General features: G+C 50.0%; 10 protein-coding genes across 10 annotated transcripts; 5 read left to right on the forward strand and 5 right to left on the reverse strand.

Annotated features, from left to right (window-relative positions):
* Positions 1–359: 359 nt before the first annotated feature.
* BKA67DRAFT_24445 (uncharacterized protein) lies at positions 360–1,156 on the reverse strand. Its single transcript, XM_046095698.1, has 2 exons — positions 1,055–1,156; positions 360–999 (listed from the first exon to the last, which is right to left on the reverse strand). Exon 2 carries the CDS (start codon positions 937–939, stop codon positions 478–480), a length of 462 nt encoding a protein of 153 aa, XP_045963803.1. The 5' UTR covers positions 940–999; positions 1,055–1,156; the 3' UTR covers positions 360–477.
* A 2,350-nt stretch (positions 1,157–3,506) lies between these two features.
* Positions 3,507–3,905, reverse strand: BKA67DRAFT_652898 (uncharacterized protein; the record flags this gene model as incomplete). The annotated part of the gene is made up of 1 exon (XM_046106249.1): positions 3,507–3,905. One exon carries the CDS (start codon positions 3,903–3,905, stop codon positions 3,507–3,509), a length of 399 nt encoding a protein of 132 aa, XP_045963804.1.
* Positions 3,906–4,498: 593 nt separating this feature from the next.
* Positions 4,499–6,674, forward strand: BKA67DRAFT_545381 (Metallo-dependent phosphatase-like protein). Its single transcript, XM_046101322.1, has 4 exons — positions 4,499–4,997; positions 5,065–5,188; positions 5,249–5,339; positions 5,413–6,674. Exons 1-4 carry the CDS (start codon positions 4,981–4,983, stop codon positions 6,417–6,419), a joined length of 1,239 nt encoding a protein of 412 aa, XP_045963805.1. The 5' UTR covers positions 4,499–4,980; the 3' UTR covers positions 6,420–6,674.
* A 552-nt stretch (positions 6,675–7,226) lies between these two features.
* On the reverse strand, positions 7,227–8,692 carry BKA67DRAFT_509194 (Dihydropteroate synthase-like protein; the record flags this gene model as incomplete). Its single annotated transcript, XM_046097222.1, has 2 exons — positions 7,227–8,402; positions 8,465–8,692. The coding sequence occupies 2 exons, from the start codon at positions 8,690–8,692 to the stop codon at positions 7,227–7,229; spliced, it is 1,404 nt and encodes a 467-aa protein (XP_045963806.1).
* Positions 8,693–9,680: 988 nt separating this feature from the next.
* On the forward strand, positions 9,681–10,961 carry BKA67DRAFT_652901 (Nitronate monooxygenase-domain-containing protein; the record flags this gene model as incomplete). The annotated part of the gene is made up of 3 exons (XM_046106250.1): positions 9,681–9,693; positions 9,775–10,036; positions 10,118–10,961. The coding sequence occupies 3 exons, from the start codon at positions 9,681–9,683 to the stop codon at positions 10,959–10,961; spliced, it is 1,119 nt and encodes a 372-aa protein (XP_045963807.1).
* Positions 10,962–11,414: 453 nt separating this feature from the next.
* On the forward strand, positions 11,415–12,308 carry BKA67DRAFT_589571 (uncharacterized protein; the record flags this gene model as incomplete). Its single annotated transcript, XM_046104485.1, has 1 exon — positions 11,415–12,308. The coding sequence occupies one exon, from the start codon at positions 11,415–11,417 to the stop codon at positions 12,306–12,308; it is 894 nt and encodes a 297-aa protein (XP_045963808.1).
* Positions 12,309–12,877: 569 nt separating this feature from the next.
* BKA67DRAFT_652903 (large-conductance mechanosensitive channel) lies at positions 12,878–13,892 on the reverse strand (the record flags this gene model as incomplete). The annotated part of the gene is made up of 5 exons (XM_046106251.1): positions 12,878–12,964; positions 13,023–13,050; positions 13,199–13,315; positions 13,381–13,581; positions 13,741–13,892. 5 exons carry the CDS (start codon positions 13,890–13,892, stop codon positions 12,878–12,880), a joined length of 585 nt encoding a protein of 194 aa, XP_045963809.1.
* A 507-nt stretch (positions 13,893–14,399) lies between these two features.
* BKA67DRAFT_529821 (actin cortical patch SUR7/pH-response regulator pali) lies at positions 14,400–15,469 on the reverse strand (the record flags this gene model as incomplete). The annotated part of the gene is made up of 2 exons (XM_046099137.1): positions 14,400–15,296; positions 15,350–15,469. The coding sequence occupies 2 exons, from the start codon at positions 15,467–15,469 to the stop codon at positions 14,400–14,402; spliced, it is 1,017 nt and encodes a 338-aa protein (XP_045963810.1).
* Positions 15,470–17,402: 1,933 nt separating this feature from the next.
* On the forward strand, positions 17,403–18,946 carry BKA67DRAFT_529822 (transmembrane amino acid transporter protein-domain-containing protein; the record flags this gene model as incomplete). Its single annotated transcript, XM_046099138.1, has 2 exons — positions 17,403–18,812; positions 18,899–18,946. The coding sequence occupies 2 exons, from the start codon at positions 17,403–17,405 to the stop codon at positions 18,944–18,946; spliced, it is 1,458 nt and encodes a 485-aa protein (XP_045963811.1).
* An 896-nt stretch (positions 18,947–19,842) lies between these two features.
* BKA67DRAFT_652906 (uncharacterized protein) lies at positions 19,843–20,660 on the forward strand (the record flags this gene model as incomplete). The annotated part of the gene is made up of 2 exons (XM_046106252.1): positions 19,843–20,544; positions 20,619–20,660. The coding sequence occupies 2 exons, from the start codon at positions 19,843–19,845 to the stop codon at positions 20,658–20,660; spliced, it is 744 nt and encodes a 247-aa protein (XP_045963812.1).
* Positions 20,661–20,862: the final 202 nt, after the last annotated feature.

Raw genomic sequence — 20,862 nt, forward strand, 5'->3', positions numbered from 1 at the left:
TATTATATCAGGACCTCTGTTGCGCCTGCAAGGTTCACAATTTGACATGGGCTGCCCACTAAAAATGACATAAAGCTCGTGCATGATGGACACTAAGGCACATATGATAAAAGCAAATAAAATTGTCTCATGACGCTTATAAATTTTGCATGCTGGCCGTCGAAAAAAAAAAGCTATTGGATGTTTTATGCATATTCCGTGCTGCTACAAGTCCGTTTACACCCATATCCACTTCCTAGATCCCAATCCGCGACGTTGCTAGCGCCAGACGGAAGGATGTTTCAACATGTACAAGACGTTATGGTAATACAACTAGTATTCACTGCTTTCCGACATCATTCTACCCAGCCACTATATCCACTATCCGACCTCCCCTCAGTTTCTGTAATGAAGGTCTTCTCTATTTATTCCTTGCCAATGGTGACAGCTACGTGTTTAATTAGCATATGATCCCAAAAAAAAAAAGCCATCCAATGATCAATGAAACTCACTACTTTGTTGGATAATGGTTTGGATCTGGGGAAGAAGAGCAGCATTAACGAACTTGGTCAAATCAACGCCGCCGATGTTGTTGATCAGGCCCAAGTTGACCTGGCTGAGGGCCAGGGTGCTGAGGTCAAACCCGCCCAGGACGCCGAGCTGCTGGAGCTGGATCAGGTTCTGGATCTGCTGCAGCTGAAGCAGGCCGTTGACGTCGAAGGCCTGGTTCGAGAAGAGACTGGAGAAGCCGTTGAGGTTGAGGTTGTTGACGGAGGCAAGCTGCTGCAGGACTTGGAAGTCGAGGGAGTTGATGACGCTCAGATATTGGAGATCCTGGCTGTTGAAAGCAAAGTTGTTGAACAACGATGCGTCAACAACAGCACGTGTTTCCTCCTTCTTAGCAGGGGCGGCATAGGCGACAGCCGCAAGAGCGGAGACGATGACAGCAGCGAACTTCATGTTGGCTTGAAAAAGAGAGGTATTTGGTGGTATTAAAAGATTAGTGGTAATAGAGCACAGCTAGTGGATTAACCGTTAGCCATTGCTTGGTTCATCTGATGCATCATATGCTAACCTCAAATGTTCAAACGATAGTATGTAAAGAGTGAAGCGAACAACGAGCACAGCTGGTGAAGAATGTCAGCAAGTGTCTGCTGTGAGCTTTACTTCATTGACTTACCTCTGAAGAAATGAATGAAAGAGTTGGTTTAGTACCTGAAAGACCTTTTAGACTATGTTGGGATAGAGAACTAAGAATGGTACCCTCCACGAACTGAGCTCGTCTTATATATCAGTTGACATGAGCAGCCACGAGCGACTATTTGCCGCTGCATGAGCAGCAGAAACATGCCAAGACCTATTCAAGGCTTCGGATGATTTTTGAGGGTGACTTCCGAAGGTGTCAGAATCCCATCGTCACTGGATGGGCGGCACGATCAGGTGAATGATGAAGCTGGACAAGGGTCTGGAGGAGATCAAGCTTCTATGCATATGAGCTTGTTCGGTGGATACCCTGAGCCTTCGATTTCTGGCCAGTCATACATGTTAACGGCTGAGAAAAATCGCTTTGCAGAACAATTGAGATTCATATTGCATGCAACAGCGGAACAGGCTTGAGATGATTGGCCACTGTACTAAGTTGCATAGTACTCGCATATATACCCGAGCATGTTTAATTGACATCCGATCTGAGGGAGAGACTTTTCTTTTCCGGTGTTATTGTTACAACCCACGATACAAATTTTGGATAGGCGCTGAACCAGGCCCTATCACAATGTCGGCTTTGATGCGGCTTCAAAGACAGTTCTGCCAAATGTACTCTTAGGTCAGGTTGCCATCCGGCTGTCACGACAACACGTATCCGGGCGGGGATTTGCCTTGATAGTTTGTAGGGAAGAGCAGTATCCCGAAGTCCAATTCTGCTTGATCAGCAACGAGGATTTTAGGCTGTTTCGTGTTGTTTCCCCAGAACAGACAGTAGAGGTATGGACGGTTGACAGCCGTTCTTGCCCTCGCATCATCGTCGCGAAGGCAAAGACGAAGAACTAGATCAGATCCTTGAACCAAGTTGGGACGGAGGTCAAAGATGCTTGGGACACAGGAACGACTGTCAGGTTTAGAAACGCCTTGGCACTGTCAGATGAAGACCACGTGTGGAGAGGCAATTCAGGTGCGGATACTCTGTCTGCCATATGAGCCAGAACCCTGGGGTGTGGAGAGAGGTTTAGTGCCAAAGCGCACTGCCATCTCAAAGTGCCGGAGTCAAGGCGCCCCCAATCAGAATAGGCGGTTCACCGTCGATCTCACAAGATCGCAGGGAATCTGGCACACTTTCAGGGGTCAGGCTAAATGCAGTATTGTTTCTTAGTATTAATTTTGAGCCTCAAAGTTTCCCAACCTCATGCGCTTAAGGTTTCTCGGATCTCTTTTGAGTATTACCGTGCCGTTTTCCCGTATCCTTCATCACGTAACTCCCCAACCCTTTTAGCATCCGGACTGATCGCTGCCCAGGAATTGTCTCATGTTTGAACATATCATGCGTTATCAAGGAAAATGGCATATTACTTCCGTGGTAACATGATTGCATTATGATAGGTTCTCATCGCGCCATCTCACTGAGAATCCTGTGGTCTAAAGGATTTGGAGGGTCCAAACAGGCGGCCATCAGCGCTTCGCTTCTGACATTGGTAGCCGTGTGACAGCTACATATTATTGTAGTGGCATCGACTTGAGTATAACCTCGATTGGAGAGAACACGTAGTTGTATGTCTCTAGTAGTCTGCCGTTAAGCCAAACGATGGCTGGGTATGGACTTGAGATTCTACGCTTTGGCCTCCCAAAGTGAAAGGAGGAGGGCAGAACCAAACACTTCAACAGTCTGGTAACCATCCAACGCGGAAACTCTCCTTAGCCGATCGAGTTTCCCAAGGTATTGATATTCGCACCATGTAACGCCCTGCCCGATCCAGAAAGACACGCGGTACTGGTCTTGTGCTGCTGTCAAATTCGTCGCATTGTTTCACACAGGTTGAATCGGCTCGCCTCGGTCCCCGGAAATTCAGTTGTCACAATGCAGCGGGCATGATCTGGTTCCAGCTCAAACATGCGAGCTCAGCGATCGACCAAAACAACAGGCGATCTTCAGATTCCTCAAACCTCCTAGATGTGGCCTTGATGAGAATGCATGCACTCTACATCCTGGAGCTCAGTTGCCTCCATGATTGAATGTGTGGTTCTGTCCGATTACTTGCCATGTGCCTCAGCCACCACGTATTGTACAGTCCTCCACGTCACCCAGAGCGGAACTCTCGAGTGAGGTGGTCTGCATCTGCCAAGTGTCCCCGGTAAGCGCCACTTCCGGATTGCCTGGATGCCGTCGGGTGACGTTCATAAGCTGTTGCTATTATCTTTTGAATTGCTAGCCTCGTCTACGCCGTGGTGCTGGGAAGCTGATTTCTAGTATATATCCCAAGGCCTTTCAGCCACGAATGGTACAAGCTGTGATACATTTGCTCTGCTCTCAATGTTCAAGGCCCAGATTCGATGTCGGCATTGGTATCACCTGTCATGTCGTGATTGCTCGCTGTCCGTCTTGGACTCTGTGAAGCCCATGAGCCCCCGAGGACGCCTCCTGGCTTTGGCACGGGACATTCTCTCTTGGTGGAGGCTTTGTTGTTTAGCCTCTCGAAGTCTTCGCTGCTACTCTGAAACTGTGCAATACCATCTTGTACCTCGGCGGACTCGGATTTCCTCCTCCTCCGGCGCCTTGTGCCGTCGGGTGTAGTTTCTGAGTCTGCGAGTTTGACTCTGGGTGCCGGGCAGGGCAACATGTGAGGGAGGCCGACGACGAAGAAGCTGGTAGCGACGGTGACGGCGAATAGGGACGAGGTCATGCGCGACCGAGGATGAAGGTGTGATGGGGGCATTGTGAAGTGGTTTCCGTAGGGGAATTGGTGCGCCTTGAACCGATGTCAATTGATTGATTTATTCCGTGAACCCGAGGCATTTAGAAGACGAGAGGAAGCGAGACGAGATGATGCTGTGGGGGGAGTTACCTGTTATTATTCCCCTACGACCAAACCATGACGAGAAACAAAGCCTAGACTACTGTGACGAGGCAGCAAATGGCGGAGGTGGGGGGTTGTGCGGCCTTTGGATGTTGCCGTCGGGTGCGTTCTGTTGTTGTGGTGGTACGATGCCTGAGTGAGTCTTGAATTTTGATGCATGCAGGGAGTAAAAAGCTACCAATCCGCAGCTTCTCATTTCAACAATGAACAAACAGTCCAAGGTTAGATTGACCAATTGGAGCCGGCCCAGACTAACCGTAGGCCTTGGGTATGGAGTATCTTCGACTGGGAAACTGGAAGACTGCAAGACTGCAAGACTGACGTCCTTGCAGGCTCCAAAGGCTCCTGCTGTGGGGCCCCAAGGCGCCCATTGGATTTCAGTGGACCTCAGCCACTTCAGCTCAGTAACGTGCGTGGAAAGGTGGAAAGCTCCCCTGTCGTAATAGCCTTGAACCACCCCAAACTCAATTTTCGAGGGCCGTGGACCGGCGGTTTTTTGACATGTTTGCTAGAGTTCATGGTCATTGTCGTCATTTTTTCTCCCGCATTTTCAGCCACATCCTACCCATCTAACGTCGACAATTTTGACCCGCGACGGACCTCAATTCACGCGACGAGCACGAGCACACGCACAGCACCCGAACACGCGCACACGAAGTGGCACAAGCGACCATCCTGAAACCCAACCTTCTGTGGCGATCGCCAGATTAAAGTTCGCTCCAGGGTCCAACATCACCACAAACACGCCATAGGACCCACGACATGATCTTGACCCTCTGAAGCTTATCTTTTAGCTGAAAGCTCACTGAAGCTCACTGAAGCTCAATCAAGAGGCATTCCGACACTCTAGGTGTCGGCCCCTTGGCCACATCTGCCCCCAACCGAGCCCTTCGTCTTGTCTTGCCTTGCCTTTTGTCTTTGTCTTGTCGCAAACATGAGTGACCTCGATAAGTGAGTCAAACTTCACTGCACTGGCTTTCCAGGCCACCCTCTCTGACTTTGCCAAACAAACAAAAAGTGCCATTGCTCAGCTTCGAGCATGCCGCCCAATCCCAGAGGCTCAGGTCCGAGAACTCTGCCACAAAGCTCGAGAGCTCTTAATCGAAGAAGGCAATGTCGTCACAGTTGCTGCCCCCGTAACGGTACGTACGAGCGCGACCTGTCTCCCACTGCAGACCCTGCCTCGCTCACACCTTCTGTAGATATGCGGTGACATTCACGGCCAGTTCCACGATCTGATGGAGCTGTTTCGCGTGGGAGGCGACCCCCCCGACACAAACTACCTTTTCATGGGTATGTCTTAGCACGGCGCATTCTGAGCTGACCCCCTGAACGCACCCCATTCCTAACATCAACTCCAATCCAGGTGATTTCGTCGACCGAGGCTTCTATTCCCTCGAGTCTTTTCTGCTCCTTCTGTGTCTCAAGGTCCGATACCCAGACCGGATGACCCTCATTCGCGGCAACCACGAATCCCGACAGATCACAACCGTCTACGGCTTCTACGATGAATGCTTACGAAAGTACGGCAGCGCAAACGTCTGGCGCTACTGTTGCGACGTTTTTGACTACCTCGCCCTCGGTGCCATCGTCCTCGGCGCATCCAACACACTCTCCCCGCCAAATGAGAGAACATCCAGCGAGATATATGAGGAAGAGGAAATAGAGATCGAGGTTTGTAACGCAGAGGGCGATGTCATGAGCCGCTTCGGTAGACAACATGCCGAACAGAAGAGCCCAAATGGCATCCCGGCAAGGACAGGTCCTCCAGGCTCTGGCGCATCAGGGTCAAGCGGTGGAAGCACTGGAAACCCGACCGGCGCAGTCCTGTGCGTCCACGGCGGACTGTCGCCCTTGATAGACACGGTCGATAAGATCAGGCTGCTCGACAGAAAGCAGGAAGTTCCCCACGAAGGCGCCATGTGCGACCTACTCTGGTCCGATCCTGATGAGATCGATGGCTGGGGCCTTTCTCCCCGAGGCGCCGGTTTCCTGTTCGGAGCCGACATTGTCAAGGTCTTTAACCACAGGAACGACCTATCGCTCATCGCACGCGCTCATCAGCTTGTCATGGAAGGCTTTAAGGAAATGTTTGACGCAAGTATTGTGACCGTCTGGTCCGCACCAAACTACTGCTACAGATGTGGAAATGTAGCCGCAGTATTGGAACTATCCGAAGATGGAGGTGGCGAGAGCATATTGTCGCGCAACAATGGCGATATAGGCCGGACCAATGAGTTTAGAGGACCATTGGCAGAGGGCGAGACCATCGTCAAGAGTGGTCCAGCGAGGAGATATCGAGTCTTCCAGGCAGCACCGCAGGATTCTAGAGGCATGCCAGCGAAGAAGCCGGTTGCAGACTACTTCCTCTAATCTAGAGGCAAAGCCCAGATCGGTAACAACAAGAGGTCCTTATCTGACGGGGTAAAGATCAGGACTGGTAGGCAGGACCGAGTCTTGGGTCAAGCAAAACATTTTGTGGATACACCTTTTTTCTTCTTTTTTTCTTCAGGAGTTTGGCGGCCAGGGTATGCAACGAAACGGAATGATATCACATCATGTGTGTAGATACTCAAGCTCAATGCGATTTGCAATGATAATCTACGCTGTAATCAATTTGCTCAAACACCTTCATTTATGTGAGGACAAACCGTTGTGACGACCAGCTCTTGGTTGATTCTGGCGCCAATAAGGCCCCTAAACATCACACAAGGACTATACGGTCTGAGCGCATGTGCACACTTCTGCCATTGAAAGCGTGAGCTGCTGTGCTATCCTCCAGTCGTATTCAACAGTCGCAGCGTAAGCAGATGCATATATGTCAATCGTATTTGCTACTTCGATTAAGAAGTGCGTTGTGATGCTCTACAAAAGAAAAAGATAGAAAAAAAAAGAAAGAAAAAAGGAAAAGGAGAACGTAGGCCATTATAACGACCTCTAGGTATCTGGGCGGGGTCATGGATGGAATAGCTGGTAGGGGAGTATAAACGTATCTGTTCACCGCTGACTAGATAACTCGTTCATGAGCTTTTGTATTCAAGTTCTCCTATATTCCTGCATATACAGTAGCGTTGCAAATAGAGGTGCCGTGGTTGTAAGCAGCTTCCTACGGCTGAAATGGCCTAATGTTGAAGTTTTCATATATACAAAGATCTTCTAAAAATTTTCACTACTCAAGCATCAATACCTCCAAATGGCGTCAGCCATCTTGACCACCTGGCCCATCTCCACGACATCGTGGACTCTCACGATATCGGCACCACTCTGCACAGCCGCCACGACAGTGGTGGCAGTCCCAAAGATCCGGTCCATTGGCCTCGGAACTCCGGTGACCTTGCCAATGAAGCTCTTGCGACTCGAGCCTAGTAACCAGGGGAAGCCCTCCAGGCCAGGCCAGTTCCGTAGCTCGTCAAAGTGTCGTAGGACGTGAAGGTTTTGTTCTCCGACCTTGGAAAAGCCCAGGCCCGGGTCGAGGATGATGCGCCACTTTCGAATACCGGCAGCTTCTGCTTCCGCTACTCTCTCGAGGAGTTCCTTGGCAATGGTCGGTATCAGACCATCGGGATAATCGTTCAGCTTGCTCATAGTACTCGGGTTTCCGCGCATGTGCATGAGGCATACCGTCTTCTCGAGTCGGGCCATGGTCGCAAGCATGTCCTCATCCAACTGGCCGGCTGAGATGTCATTGATGATATCTGCGCCAGCCTTGACGGCAGCCTCCGCCACCGATGCCCTATAGGTATCGACGCTGATGGCAACGTCCTTTGACTCCGGAAGGCTGCGGATGATCTCGATGGCTGGGACCACGCGGCGGATTTCCTCCTCGGCGCTGACATCGACTGTACCAGGGGCACTCGACTGTCCGCCGATGTCGATCATAGTGGCGCCTCCTTTGATGAATTTGACCACCGTGTCTCTCAGCGAGTAAGGTGTGTTGATGCCGCCGTCTGAGAAGGAGTCAGGCGTGACATTCAAGATAGCCATGACATGAGTTTTCCTCGTAGCCTTCAACGCATTCAACGGTGCGACAGTCGAGGATATCGGAGTGAGCGTGGACAAGGGCTCAGACGACGGAGGCAGCTCAAGGAGAAAATCTTGAACAAGCTTCCAGGGCTTCGCTGGGTATATGGCTTTGGTGGGGATCAGCTCAGCAAGCGGCCGGAGGACGAAGTCCCTCTCGGGAATGCCAATGTGCGGGACCTTCAGTCTCTCGTGGTCGATCTCCCGGTCCCCGTACAGTAGAACATCAAGATCAATATTCCGTGGTCCCTTGTCGATAAGCTTCTTGCGCCCCATTGAATTTTCGATGTCCTGTAATTGGTCCAATAGAGCCAAGGGTTCAAGTACCGTTTCAACCTATTGCCCCTTTAGTACAGTGCACGCCATCACCTCGTGAAGAAACGAACGACTCGACGCACCTCGCATGCTCCATTGACAAATCTATCTTGATCTAGCACATACATGGGCTCAGTCTCCCAAAGGTTGCTCGTCCTCTTGACCTTGATTCCTCGAGCATTCATCTCCTTACAGGCCTTTTCAATCTCTGCGACTCGGTCACCCATATTGCTCCCGAGGGCAATGTAGGCAAGCTGCTTGCGATCGCGAGCTGCAGAACAGCCGCAAGCGGTCCTTTGCTGCACATCCATCCTGTTCTTTTGTGCCAAGCTGATTCTATGAGTGGTGCACCTGCTGTTTGGGACAGAGGGCGAGAATGAGGAGGTAAAGACTCGACGACAAGCAGAGCCCCAAGCTCGAGTTGTTGCAGGGAGACTCATTGAGTCAATTGCGTCATCTGATTGAGAGCATCGAAGGCCACACGAGAGAGAGAGAGAGCCCTTATCCGTCTTTGACGCCGTGATGGATGTGAGCCCTGTCCCACCTCTGGAACTTTCAGCGCAAAATTTAGACCTCCAGGGGGGCCCCAATGTACGTTAGCCTGGAATCAGCCGTCAGAGTCAGACCCGCTGGATGCGGCGGGCCGCTCATGGCCTTGTGGGGGCGTGGGCGCCAGTGCCAAAGCTTCCAGTCGATACACAATAATGCTCATGGTTGGCGCCGCCTAATAATAATAATGATAGAAAGATGTGTAGATACATGGATAACAGAACACAAACAAACGGTTTTTGCAACCGCCACGTGAAAAAAATGTTGTCTGCTGGTCTTGATAGGGAATCACGAACCTCTCGAGTTACTGCAGCCTCGCGTAACTTAAGTCTTCAAAGTGGGATCGAATGATCACATCCATCCAACAGAATGATCTCCGCAATGAGAAGCCGCACTGGGAAAGTGCCTCGGCAAATTTGAGAGTGGATTGCCATGGCTTAACCTAGAGTAGACTAGCATGTAATAGAGACATGCCACATGCCCAATCGTATGCTTCACTCGAGATCCTCGGCCGGCGAGCGTCTTCCCCGGATTCAGATTCATGGAAGCTGGGGAACAGTCTGCATACATACCTCCCTGTCATCTACTCCGTATATAGATCGAAAGCATCCCGTCAGCGTGCGTTGTTGTTAACCCGTTCCTACTTCTCCAAACCTCCCAGCGGCACTCGGTCACTGATTGCGCTCCCTTCGCTTTACCCCATTCTGAATACCTTCCCGCCAGTTCGAACAACGCAAACAAGAAAACAAGATGGCATCTCCACGTAAGTCGCGACCACCCGATGCGGTCCACCTCCATCTCCATCACCCCCATGATAGACATACTGACCCTCAACCCTTCACAGAGAAAATCCGGACCCCGCTTACCGACCTGTTCGGCATCAACCACCCGATCTTGCTGGCTGGTATGAACGTCGCCGCTGGTCCAAAGCTAGCCGCTGCCGTGTCGAATGCTGGAGGCCTTGGTGTTATTGGTGGCATGAGCTACTCACCAGACATGTTGAGGGAGCAGATTGACGAGATGAAGCAAGACATGAAGGACAAGAACGCGCCTTTTGGCATCGATTTGCTCCTCCCACAAGTCGGAGGCAATGCCAGAAAGACAAAGTATGCGCAAGGCCAGATTCATTTGGAAGAGATTCCCCGATTTGCGACTTGAACCACACGCTAACCTCTGTCGGTCCGCAGCTACGATTATACCAAGGGCAAGCTGAACCAATTAATCGACGTTATCATCGAGTCGGGCGCAAAGCTATTCGTTTCCGCTGTTGGAGTACCGCCGAAGGAGGTCGTGGAAAAGCTACACAAGCATGGCATTTACTATATGAACATGGTCGGACACCCAAAGCATGTACAGAAGTGCCTCGACATCGGTGTGGACATCATTTGTGCGCAAGGTGGTGAGGGTGGTGGACACACGGGAGATGTTCCCACCACTGTTCTGATTCCTGCCTGTGTCAAGGCATGCAAGAACTCCAAGAGCCCGTTGACCGGCAAGCCCGTCACCGTCGTTGCTGCCGGTGGTATTCACGACGGCAGCATGCTGGCCGCTGCTCTCATGATGGGCGCTGAAGCTGTCTGGGTGGGTACCCGATTCATTCTTGCCGAGGAAGCTGGTGCACCCGAAGCACACAAGGAGTCCGTCAGGACCGCCAGCTTTGATGACACCATCCGTACGCTTATCTTCACCGGCCGGCCGTTGCGCGTACGGACCAACCCATACATCGAGAGCTGGGAGAACGACAGGCGAGACGAGCTCAAGGAGCTCACGTCCAAGGGTGTTCTACCATACGAGGCCGATTTGGAAAAGGTCATGAGCGGAAATGCCGATAAAATCCCAGGTGCTGATAAGCTGCCCCAAAACGAAGAGGACGACGTCGATGACCTCTTGGACCAATTCCGACCCTTCCTCATGGGCAAGTGCGCCGCTTTAGTAAACGAGCAGAAGACTGCCAAGGAAATTGTCGATGAATTTGTGAACGATGCCTCGGCAGCACTGAAGAAGGGATCTCAGTCGCTTGCCAAGCTGTAAACTAGTCTAGAGAGAGACTTGGGACCTGTACATATCTTATCAACGATGACGACCAATCTTTAGTTCCTAGAGAAAAGCAAAAAGAAGAAAATCCGCGTCTTTCCGTGCGACACAGCGAAAACTATGTTGCGTAAAGCATACAAATCTACCCTAACTGTGATTTAGTGGGTTGTTCTGGAGCATTTGTTCCATGCGACGATCTCCGGTGGTGGTCCACAAATTGGTCCTACCATTATACCTTACGTCACTGCCCATCACACCTGCATAAGGTTTGCTGCGGGTACATCATCTATGACATTCAATCTCGTCAGCTCCCAAACCTCATATAAATACACAACCACACAAGCAAACCCTGATCTTTATTCACACAATTTCGTACTATTCTCCTGGCAACTTACCTCGTGTTCGCAACTCAAATTTCAAGAAGAAAAGACCTACACAAGATTCGCAACCATGGCTGAGACATATCACTTCGAGGTGGCCAGCCTCTTCAACATGAAGGACTTCATCGCAGTTGTGACAGGAGGCGGGAGTGGAATTGGTTTGATGGCCAGTCAGGCCCTTGCAGCAAACGGAGCCAAGGTCTACATTACCGGCCGAAGCATGGAGAAGCTGGAGACGGCAGCCAAAGAGCACAACCCCAACTTCAGCAAGTCCGGTGGCCAGATCATCCCCATAGGGCCCTGTGACGTGACCAAGAAGGAGGACTTGGAGAAACTCGTGGTCGACCTGAACAAGAAGGAGAAGTACATCAACCTTCTCATGTGCAACGCCGGCGTGTCTGGCCCCAAGGCACCGCCCGAGGAAGAGGACGCCGACGACCTGAAGGCCAAGCTCTGGAACAACGAGAGCGTGGAGGACTGGCAGCAGACTCAGCTTGTTGACGTCACGAGCGTGTATTTCACCACCGTTGCCTTCCTCCCTCTGCTCCAGGCTGCCATCGAGCCCAAGGGCCCCATGGAGCGCTTCGGGGCATCCGTCATCACCACCTCATCCATGTCAGGCATGATGCGCCATGCTCAGGGCCACTTCGCCTACAACACTGCCAAGGGCGGTACGGTGCATCTGACCAAGCTGATGTCGTCCGAGTTCCAGAAGGTTGGAATCAGGGTCAACTCCATCGCCCCCGGATATTTCCCCTCGGAGATGACGGCTAAGGAGAGCGATAACAGACAGAAGAGTCGTGTCCCCAAAGAGAAAATTCAAGAGAAGGGCCATGTACCGCTCCAGAGAGCCGGCCGCGAAGAGGAGATGGGTATGACTGTTCTGTACTTGGCAAAGAACATGTACGTCAACGGACAGATTATCGCCGTCGATGGCGGTGTACTCAACGTGCTTGCTAGCTAAAGGGCCTTGTACTTGTTAGTGTTCTTGGTTCGGGGCGATAGGGACCTTGCGGGAGGGATAAGATATGAGATGAGGCGTTTGGTCTGGTCTGGTCTGGGATGCCAGTTGGATGGCCAAGGATTACAAAATGGTACAAAATCTGATCATGGTATCAACTCTACGGAATCATTCGCATGCATGTGCACTGTGGGTTTCGCAAGAAAATGTATGCCATGTATGCATCCCAGCGTGACGGAAGGTCAACCTACTAATTTAGGGTACTGGAGTTTGAACCATTACATCGCCCGCTTGGAGCCGATCCATTATCCATTCTCGTGCGTTTCTTATCTCTTCTTTTGCCCATCAGCCAGCGTTGATATGCTTAGCAGTGCAAGAGATGACGTCCAGCCGTACGCCGGTGATTGACAGACGCCGGGAGCAAATATTATTTGAACATAATTTCAATAATCAAACTACTGTGGTTCGACTTTTGTGTCATCTCAGGTCATTCTCAGGTGGTTGTCCAAACTTGGCCACTTGAATCCATGCCACGCTCACGATCTAGGCTGAAGAGTGCTTTGTGCTTCTTCCTACTGGCGCGCCACATTCTCCCGCTGCAGCCGATTCGTTTCCTCGCGACCATCTAGCCAGCTCGTGCAGTTCACACATCGTTGGGACTACGGTAAGTCGTGTTAGTCTCGCCAGCAGGCTACTTGAGCGGGCTACTTGACGCACCTTAATATTGATTTGTTTCCTACAGTACCTGTGGTTCTTGCAGTCAGTCACCACTTTGCTGAAAACGGCTCGACATGCTCTGAAAGTACTACAAGGCAGTCGCAAATGGCTGCATTGCTGTCGATCGGCAAACATTCACAAGAAACGACAGAAGACGCCCGAGATGGATCACTCACCGGCACTTAACGGTATGCTTAATGATCGCATCGTGGGATAGGTACTCGTAGATGACTGCGAGCCCATACAGGGAAAGCCCCATGCCTAGGAAGTTAAAGCACTTGTTGAGAAATAGACTGCAAGACCAGGAACTTAGTTATCTTGTTCCCACACAAAAAGTAAGGGGCCTTGTGAAGCTCACCCGTAAGCCAGAACGACTGCGCCATCTTCCTGAGCTATCGCAAGTGTCGTGTAACCGTCCAGTTCACCAAAGTTAGGGCCCTTTTGAAGTACGGCAAACTTCTCGTCCAGGTTCCGGTTCAGCGGTAATATCACCGACAGAGGCGGCAGGATGATGTCAGTCACAAACGAAGTGGTCAGCGCCGTGAATGCTGATGCGAGACTGCAAGTCGCCAAGGTCTAGTCAGCATCATCATCGAACCTCCTGCTAGCTATGCTCAATGTACAACGCCTCCCCCTTCGCAGTTGTGATGTTTGAAGATAAGTCGATTGGCACATTGTTGACGTGAAAACCAAAGAAGCCAATGAGTGGTATACTCACATCAAACCGAAAGCAATTTCAAGAATGTTGCCTGAGAACGCAAAGTCCACGAAGCCAGCGAAGAGCCTTTTGGCATGCTTCTCGCCCTCCTCCAACAGCTCCTCGGCTTGTTCGCGATACTCGTCTCCATCGTCGTCACCAAGGCGAGGCATCTCAGGCAGACACAGATAATTCCAAGTTAAACGATACAGACGCAAAAGAATGCATGGGCAATAAAAATTTTGGGGTGAGGAGGAGTTCTTTTCATGACGTTTGAACTGATCGTGCCGCAGCCCAGGGGAATTTATTAGGGGTAGTACTGGTTCTATCTCTGCCGAGCGCTAGGTAGTCGCGCTTGATGAGTGGAGCATCCAGGAGTTAGTGAGGCGCTATCGTGAGTTGTGGTTGCCCTGAGTGATTAGCTAGTTTTCAGTCACTCAACGCTCAACGCTCAAGATTAGGATGCAATAATGCAAGTAGCTTCAAATTCTTAGAAGTCTGAGCTAATATCTAATGATGGGCCGGCCATGTTCGAAAAAGACGTGGGTGGCATTCTGGTATTGAGTTGAAAAAGCAAACGCTATAGGTATCCGTACATTAAACATAGAAATGCACAATTATTCCAAAAAAGCTCTCACCAGAGCTGCATTTGGTGGTGTGTAGTGATCGTAGTTGGTAGCTTAGACCGAGGAGGACTCGTAGCTCGAGCGGACTTTCTTCTCATGTCTGAGGTGGAACCTTCCAGGACCTCGTCGACGGCCCTCAGGTGCTGGGGACTTGCGTCCCTTGATACCGGCAACGATCCAGTAGAGAAGCGCGACGAACATGGTCGCAAATGAAACCCAAGTAATGATGATGAACTTGGTTCCGGAGTTAGCGGAGATCCCGACTTCGCTGCCTTTGTCATTAATCTCGGCCTGGCCCTTCTTGGCTACACCGGTTGTGATCGCAGCACCGACCAAAAGTGCCGCAGAAGCCAAGCCAGAAAATATCGCGTTGATGAGGGCCATTCCTCTTGACGAGCCCGTCTTCACGTTACCTGCTCGTGTCTTGCCCAATGTACCCGTGGTGAGAGCTGCAACACTGCCGAGGAACGAAAGACCGGCGAAGCCTGCACCAATGCAGAACAGGACAAAGATGGCCAAAAGAAAACCATTGATGTACTTGATCGCATCGGAAACCTCATCGGGTATGGGAAGGTCTGCAGTGTTCAAGTCAAGGGGCCCCAAGGAGATCTCGTGGTCGAGCACCTGGGACAAATTGAACTGAAAGCCTGCTTGTTGTGATGTACAGTTCGTTGTGTTGTACCATGCACCCGGGTTTGTTGCATTTGGAGCAAAGTTTCCTTCGCAAGCAGTCATAATGTGAAGTGAATACCACTGTGAGATCCCGAGCTCGGCGGACAATTTGTCGGCGATGTCGTCCTCAATGTCACTTAGTTCGTCACTAATTTCTGAAGCGATGGTGGCTACAACGCTGGTAAAGAAGCCTTCCCAACTGCTGTCTGTTGTTGTTGGCTCCGAGCCACCAGTAGTTGGCGTTGGCACGAGGTCATGACCGAAATTGGACATGTTAATCTACTTATTGTTAGGCCAATCAGACCTAGTCAAGGGACCAACGTTGAACCTACAGCGATAATGTGGAAGTCTTCTAACTGCCCAGGCTTAGAGCCGGCGAAGAGTGATACCATTGCAAGCACGAAGCCTGCAATGGAGAGTATGAGTGGTATCAATACCGAAAACCGATTCATCTTGTCGATGGTGTGTTGATACCTCCTACCAGAATGCAATGTGGACGAGGAATGAATGGCTAAGCTGATGCGGTTCTTTGAGATCTTTTAAGCGGGCGAGTGTCTTGATAGTGCTACGTGATACGGATGGTAGACAAAAAACCATGACAGATGATGCAACAGAGATTGGTAGATATAAAGCAAAGCGATTTACAGGTTACAGGGCTGAACGGCATGATGCAACGGCATTATTCACCCCCAGACTACAAGAGTCGAAGAAAAACCGGCTGGGACGCATTCCAAGGCTATCCTGGCCTGTTAAGCCAACACACCGTTGCTTAATTCTCATTGTTGATTAGACCGCCCTCTTGGCGCATCTCGAAGCGTCGGTCTGTACATCGAAAAGGTCTCTCTGGCGCTGAAGTAATGACGAAGGTTGTGCTCGAAAGAGAAAGTCGAGTGGGTCAGGGTATGATTGGTATCTGCAGGGTCCTGAGGCACCCTTGACTTTGTGCGTCATAGGGTCTCAGTGGAGCAAGAACCAGGTTTTGTGACCCGTTATCCTTGCCAGCCACGCTGAGCCAACCAAACAAGACAAACTTCGGGCGGCAGATCGGTTTTCTTTGTCTTGAAACATGCCAACATCTGATCTGTTGCCGCCAGGTTAGTGGGTTGCGGCGCCCAGAAACATTTCACGTCAAACTGTGAACGACTTTTTAATGTGTTCAACGAGCCCATTGATCATGATAAAATTTTGTTAAGTGTCCAGCCTCCACCCTGTGAGCACGCATTAGCTTCCGTAATGAGAGCCCTACAAGAATTGGAAGCGTCTAGGCCGTGCCATTACACAGCACATTGGCCAAAGTCATGGCGGTATTTGCGATCACGATTGTTTCAATAATACCTGTTAGCCTCGAGACCGCTTTCTTTTGTGCTACCACGGGAAAGGATGGAATTGTCAACGATGTTTGGCTGCGACTAGAGAACTAAGTTCAGTCCTACAGGAATCAGCAATTGTACTTTGTATTACCGCCAGCGAATCCAACATGACAGGTGAGTTTGGCTAAAGTAAGGCACGGTCCCGTTGCTACTATGTACAAGCTTCAGGCTCATGTGGGAGGAATTTGTCTTGTGTCGTTGGCACCAACAAATCAGTTGCGACATTCTGTATGTGAATCCGTGGGTTTTCTGGATGCCGTTCCTATACTTGGTAATTGTAAGCATTTACGTATGGGCAATGAATGCAGTTCATTCATGTCAGGTTGGTTGAACTTCCATGTCTTATAGAATTTCCGAAGTCTCGAAGATGAAAATCCGACTTCAGGCGATCCTTTCTAGAAACAAACTTTCCCATCACGGGCACGGACCAATAGTTCGCCTAGCAGCTATTACAAGAGTCACCGATGCAAACCTCCGGAGCAATGATGAAGTTCTGAAGTTCTCCTTATTCAAGTGTACCGCTTTGGTATATACAACTAACAAGTTACGCTGAAAAGGATTGGGCATACAACGAGACTGACGCCCTTCACCAGGTCGTCTCGTGTCCTTGAAAGCTGAAACGGTTCGCAATCACGTAGGGCTTCGGGCGCCAGCGGCAATGCGCAGAACATCATCACTGATGTTTGACAGCAGTTGACTCATCGATCTTACGATTATAGTTGAAGACCGATTCCGCAGCATTTGTATACGATATTGACCCGCTGGAGAGCTTCGGCCCGAGACCCACTCGCCAGATTTTTCTTAGCTTGACAAAGAATGGTTAATGGCATAACAAACTATGTCGCTAATCACTCCTTTTAGTTCTATATGCATTATTGATTTCGAGATCGCTTTACTGTTTGATAACCTCTGACCGGAAAGGGTATAAACTTGTTATCACTTGATTCTGACCTTGGGACCGATTCTGGTTTTGTGGAGCATTCCTCCTTGCCATAACACGGGCTTGACCACCGTGATGGCCAGCACAACTACGTACCCCTCAGGGTTGCCTAAGAAAGAGCTTAACAGTAGCGATGATGATGCTACGGAGCCAGTGAGCGGGCATCGTGGCATTTTACAGGGAGCAAACGCAGCACGGGGCAGCGCCAGCAAGGAGAAGATCTCCGATGTACCAGACTACTCAGATTCAGAACGACAAAAGACTGAAGCAGGTGAAGCCTTTTTCCGCCGACTGGGCTGGAAACGACTTACGGTCGTATTAATCGTCAATGCCATCGCCTTGGGAAGTTTGAGTCTCCCAGCTGCGTTTGCAACGCTCGGCATGGTGGCTGGTGTGGTTGCATGTGTTGGAATGGGCCTCCTGGCCATCTACACAAGCCACATTATCGGCTTAGTCAAATTGAAGTTTCCAACCGTGGATCACTATGGTGCTGCAATGGGACTCTTGTTCGGTCGATATGGCAGATTTGGATTCGAACTTGGCAGTGCGATGTTTGTTGTAGAACTAATTCTACTTGTTGGGTCGCATTGCTTGACCGGTACTATCGCATTCTCGCATATCACTGAGAGTGGTGTCTGTTCCGTGGCGTTTGGTGTGGTATCTGCTATCATCCTGTTACTACTTGCCATTCCACCATCCTTCACTGAGCAGGCCATACTCGGCTATATCGACTTCGCCTCGATTTTGGGTGCTATTGGCATCACCATGGTTGCGACTGGCATTCGGTCCCACCAGGAGATGATCAACGAGAGCACCTGGTCCGCCTGGCCGAAACCCGGGACAACATTCATCGAGGGCTTCGTAGCCATCACGAATATCGTTTTCGCATATAGCTTTGCTATGTGCCAATTTACTTTCATGGACGAACTTAAGAAGCCAGCGGACTACGTCAAGTCTATCTGGGCACTTGGCATCATCGAAATCATCATTTATACATTGACAGGTGCGATTGTCTATGCCTTCGTTGGTGTTGATGTTCAGTCACCTGCACTACTCTCTGCTGGCGATATGACCTCGAGGGTTGCCTTTGGAGTTGCTCTCCCGGTGATCTTCATTTCGGGATCCATCAACATAACAGTGGCTGGGCGTTATATTCATGGGCGTATTTTCCGACACTCGATTACAAGATTCGTCAACACACCGAAAGGATGGATAACTTGGTTAGCCATCATTACCATCATTACGATCCTAGCATTCATAACCGCTGAGGCTATCCCCATCTTCAGTGACCTCTTATCGTTATGCTCATCACTCTTTGTGTCAGGCTTTTCCTTCTACCTGCCTGCACTGATGTGGTATAAGATGATCAAGCAGGGGCGGTGGTATGACAGGAAAAATCTTGTCCATTCGCTGCTGTGCGCCCTAGCTTTTGTGGTTGGCCTCGTCGTGTTAGGTTGTGGAACATATGCCAGTATTGTGGACATCGTAAGTGATTCTCGTGTTGGATCCTCGACCGGTTCCTCAAACCACCCTCAGATGCACATCGCAATAGCTACTAACAATTCTAACAGAGAGACAACTTCAGAAACGGCACAGTAAAGCAGGTCTTCGCGTGCTAACATCATTGTGAAGACCATACGCTTTACCTTTTCTATTGAGTTATTTTCACTTTGACCTAATAGCACAAAATATACTTAGACTTCAGGATCAGCTTGGGTAGGCTTGCTATTTTGTATGCCGGAGTGACGTCTTCGGCTTAACGACATCCGCATGTCCCGCGCAGCAATGATGAGGGCGACGTGTAGAGGCTCGGTGTAGCACGGGCTGGTCTGGCGTCTCGTTTTTTAACGGGCGAGATTCCGAGACTGTTACCCTCGTATCCATACCTCATGTAACAAAGCCTGTCGAGACATGTTTAATATTTTGAAGCCATTTAATACTGTACACGTTACTGGTTTACAGAAGCTCAAGGTGCGGCACTCGTGATGAAGGACCTCAGTCGCGCAGCTATTAAGAATACTAATCTTTGTTCTATCGCATTGCTTTGCGGTTAGTCTAATGAAGACGTGTTTACTCCTGATCGGTCTGACCATATGGCGCCTCATACCGCCTCATTTTTCGGGCTCTTCAAAAGTAAACCAATTTCGCTGATCCGTAAATATGCATTACTAAACCCGTTCCGGCTCTGTAAAATAATCTAATCAATTGAGCTGGTTTCGATCGCTTCATACAGAAAAGATATTCTTGTTTCTGTGGAGTTTCAGTTTCATATAAAATACGGAGTATCCACCGACATTACTAGCTTACGATCCTGGCTCATCTAGCACTTCTACCCGGTCTGCAATTCCTCAATCAATGAAGCACTTCAAAAATAGCCATGTGTTCCACGTTGAAGTTCACGATGAGAGACTTGTCATTTTATTATTTTCTATATCCTTCTTCTTCAGGTAAGAAGAAGCTCTTCATTCCTTTCTCTTGACGTTCCACGTTTGTTCCCTCAACCACCTAACTTAGAATGCACATCTGCATCTCCCTCGCCCTCGTGGCGGCTTCGACAGCTGCAGCTCATGCCAGGCTGGGCAGACGAGACGTGACTTGGGGTCCCATTATCGGCTTCCAGGAAACCAGTTCCGAGATTATCTCGACCACATCGACAATGTACCCCGGAAAGATGCCCTCTGATCAGAAGGGCTATATGTTTGCATGGATTGGTGTAGGCGTCAATGGCGACGGTTATGATCTCATCCAGTCCATCGTTGGGTCATATCCGACTGGATTGAGCGAGTGCAGCGGAACAGATGCCGACTCAACGTGGTGTGTCTCAAGCGAGGTCTACGGTCTCGATTCCTCCGGAACAACGACGCAGTTCGTTGGAGAAGAGACAACAGCCGACGCCAACTATGAGAACGGAATTGTGTTCAACTACACACTTACAGATATTTCGACATATTCGTGGACGCAAACCATGAACGATGCCGCCACAGGCGAGCTCTTGTCAACTTACACCAAGGTCTCCAAGCAGAAGTCGACATTATGGAATACAGCTATCGAGATTCAGGACTACAACGGCGCTGAGGGCAGTGGGACCGTTGAGCCGCAGTACTATGTCAACACCACTATCGTACTGAAGGCTGCAGATAAAGACTACGGATCGACGATCTATGCAGAATCCGGTGGAGTGTACACAGAGCCAACTACGTCCGATGGAGGTAAAACTGTAGGTTCTTTTCTGGTCGATACTGGCTGGTGTAATGAGTTATACCAAGATACCTATACTGATTGTAGTTTTAGTGGTTTATTGAGAAGATCACTGTCCCAGCGATGAGTTCCTAAGTACTTGACAGTGAGTACGAAGCCTAGCACACTGAATGTAAGATTAAAGTGAGTATAAGGGCAAGAACAAGGCAGCTCAGCAGACTTTCAGCTATGTTTCGATGGGGGATGATGTGCGCGGTGATATTGTAATGGTGGCGCCGTTGAATGTCACGTTCAAGAAGTTAACACGGTTCGTTTCCAAGTTGTCCGCGGGGAAGAT

The sequence above is a fragment of the Truncatella angustata genome, assembly GCF_020726525.1.
Source record: "Truncatella angustata strain MPI-SDFR-AT-0073 chromosome Unknown BKA67scaffold_1, whole genome shotgun sequence".
Taxonomy (NCBI): Eukaryota; Fungi; Ascomycota; class Sordariomycetes; order Amphisphaeriales; family Sporocadaceae; genus Truncatella; species Truncatella angustata.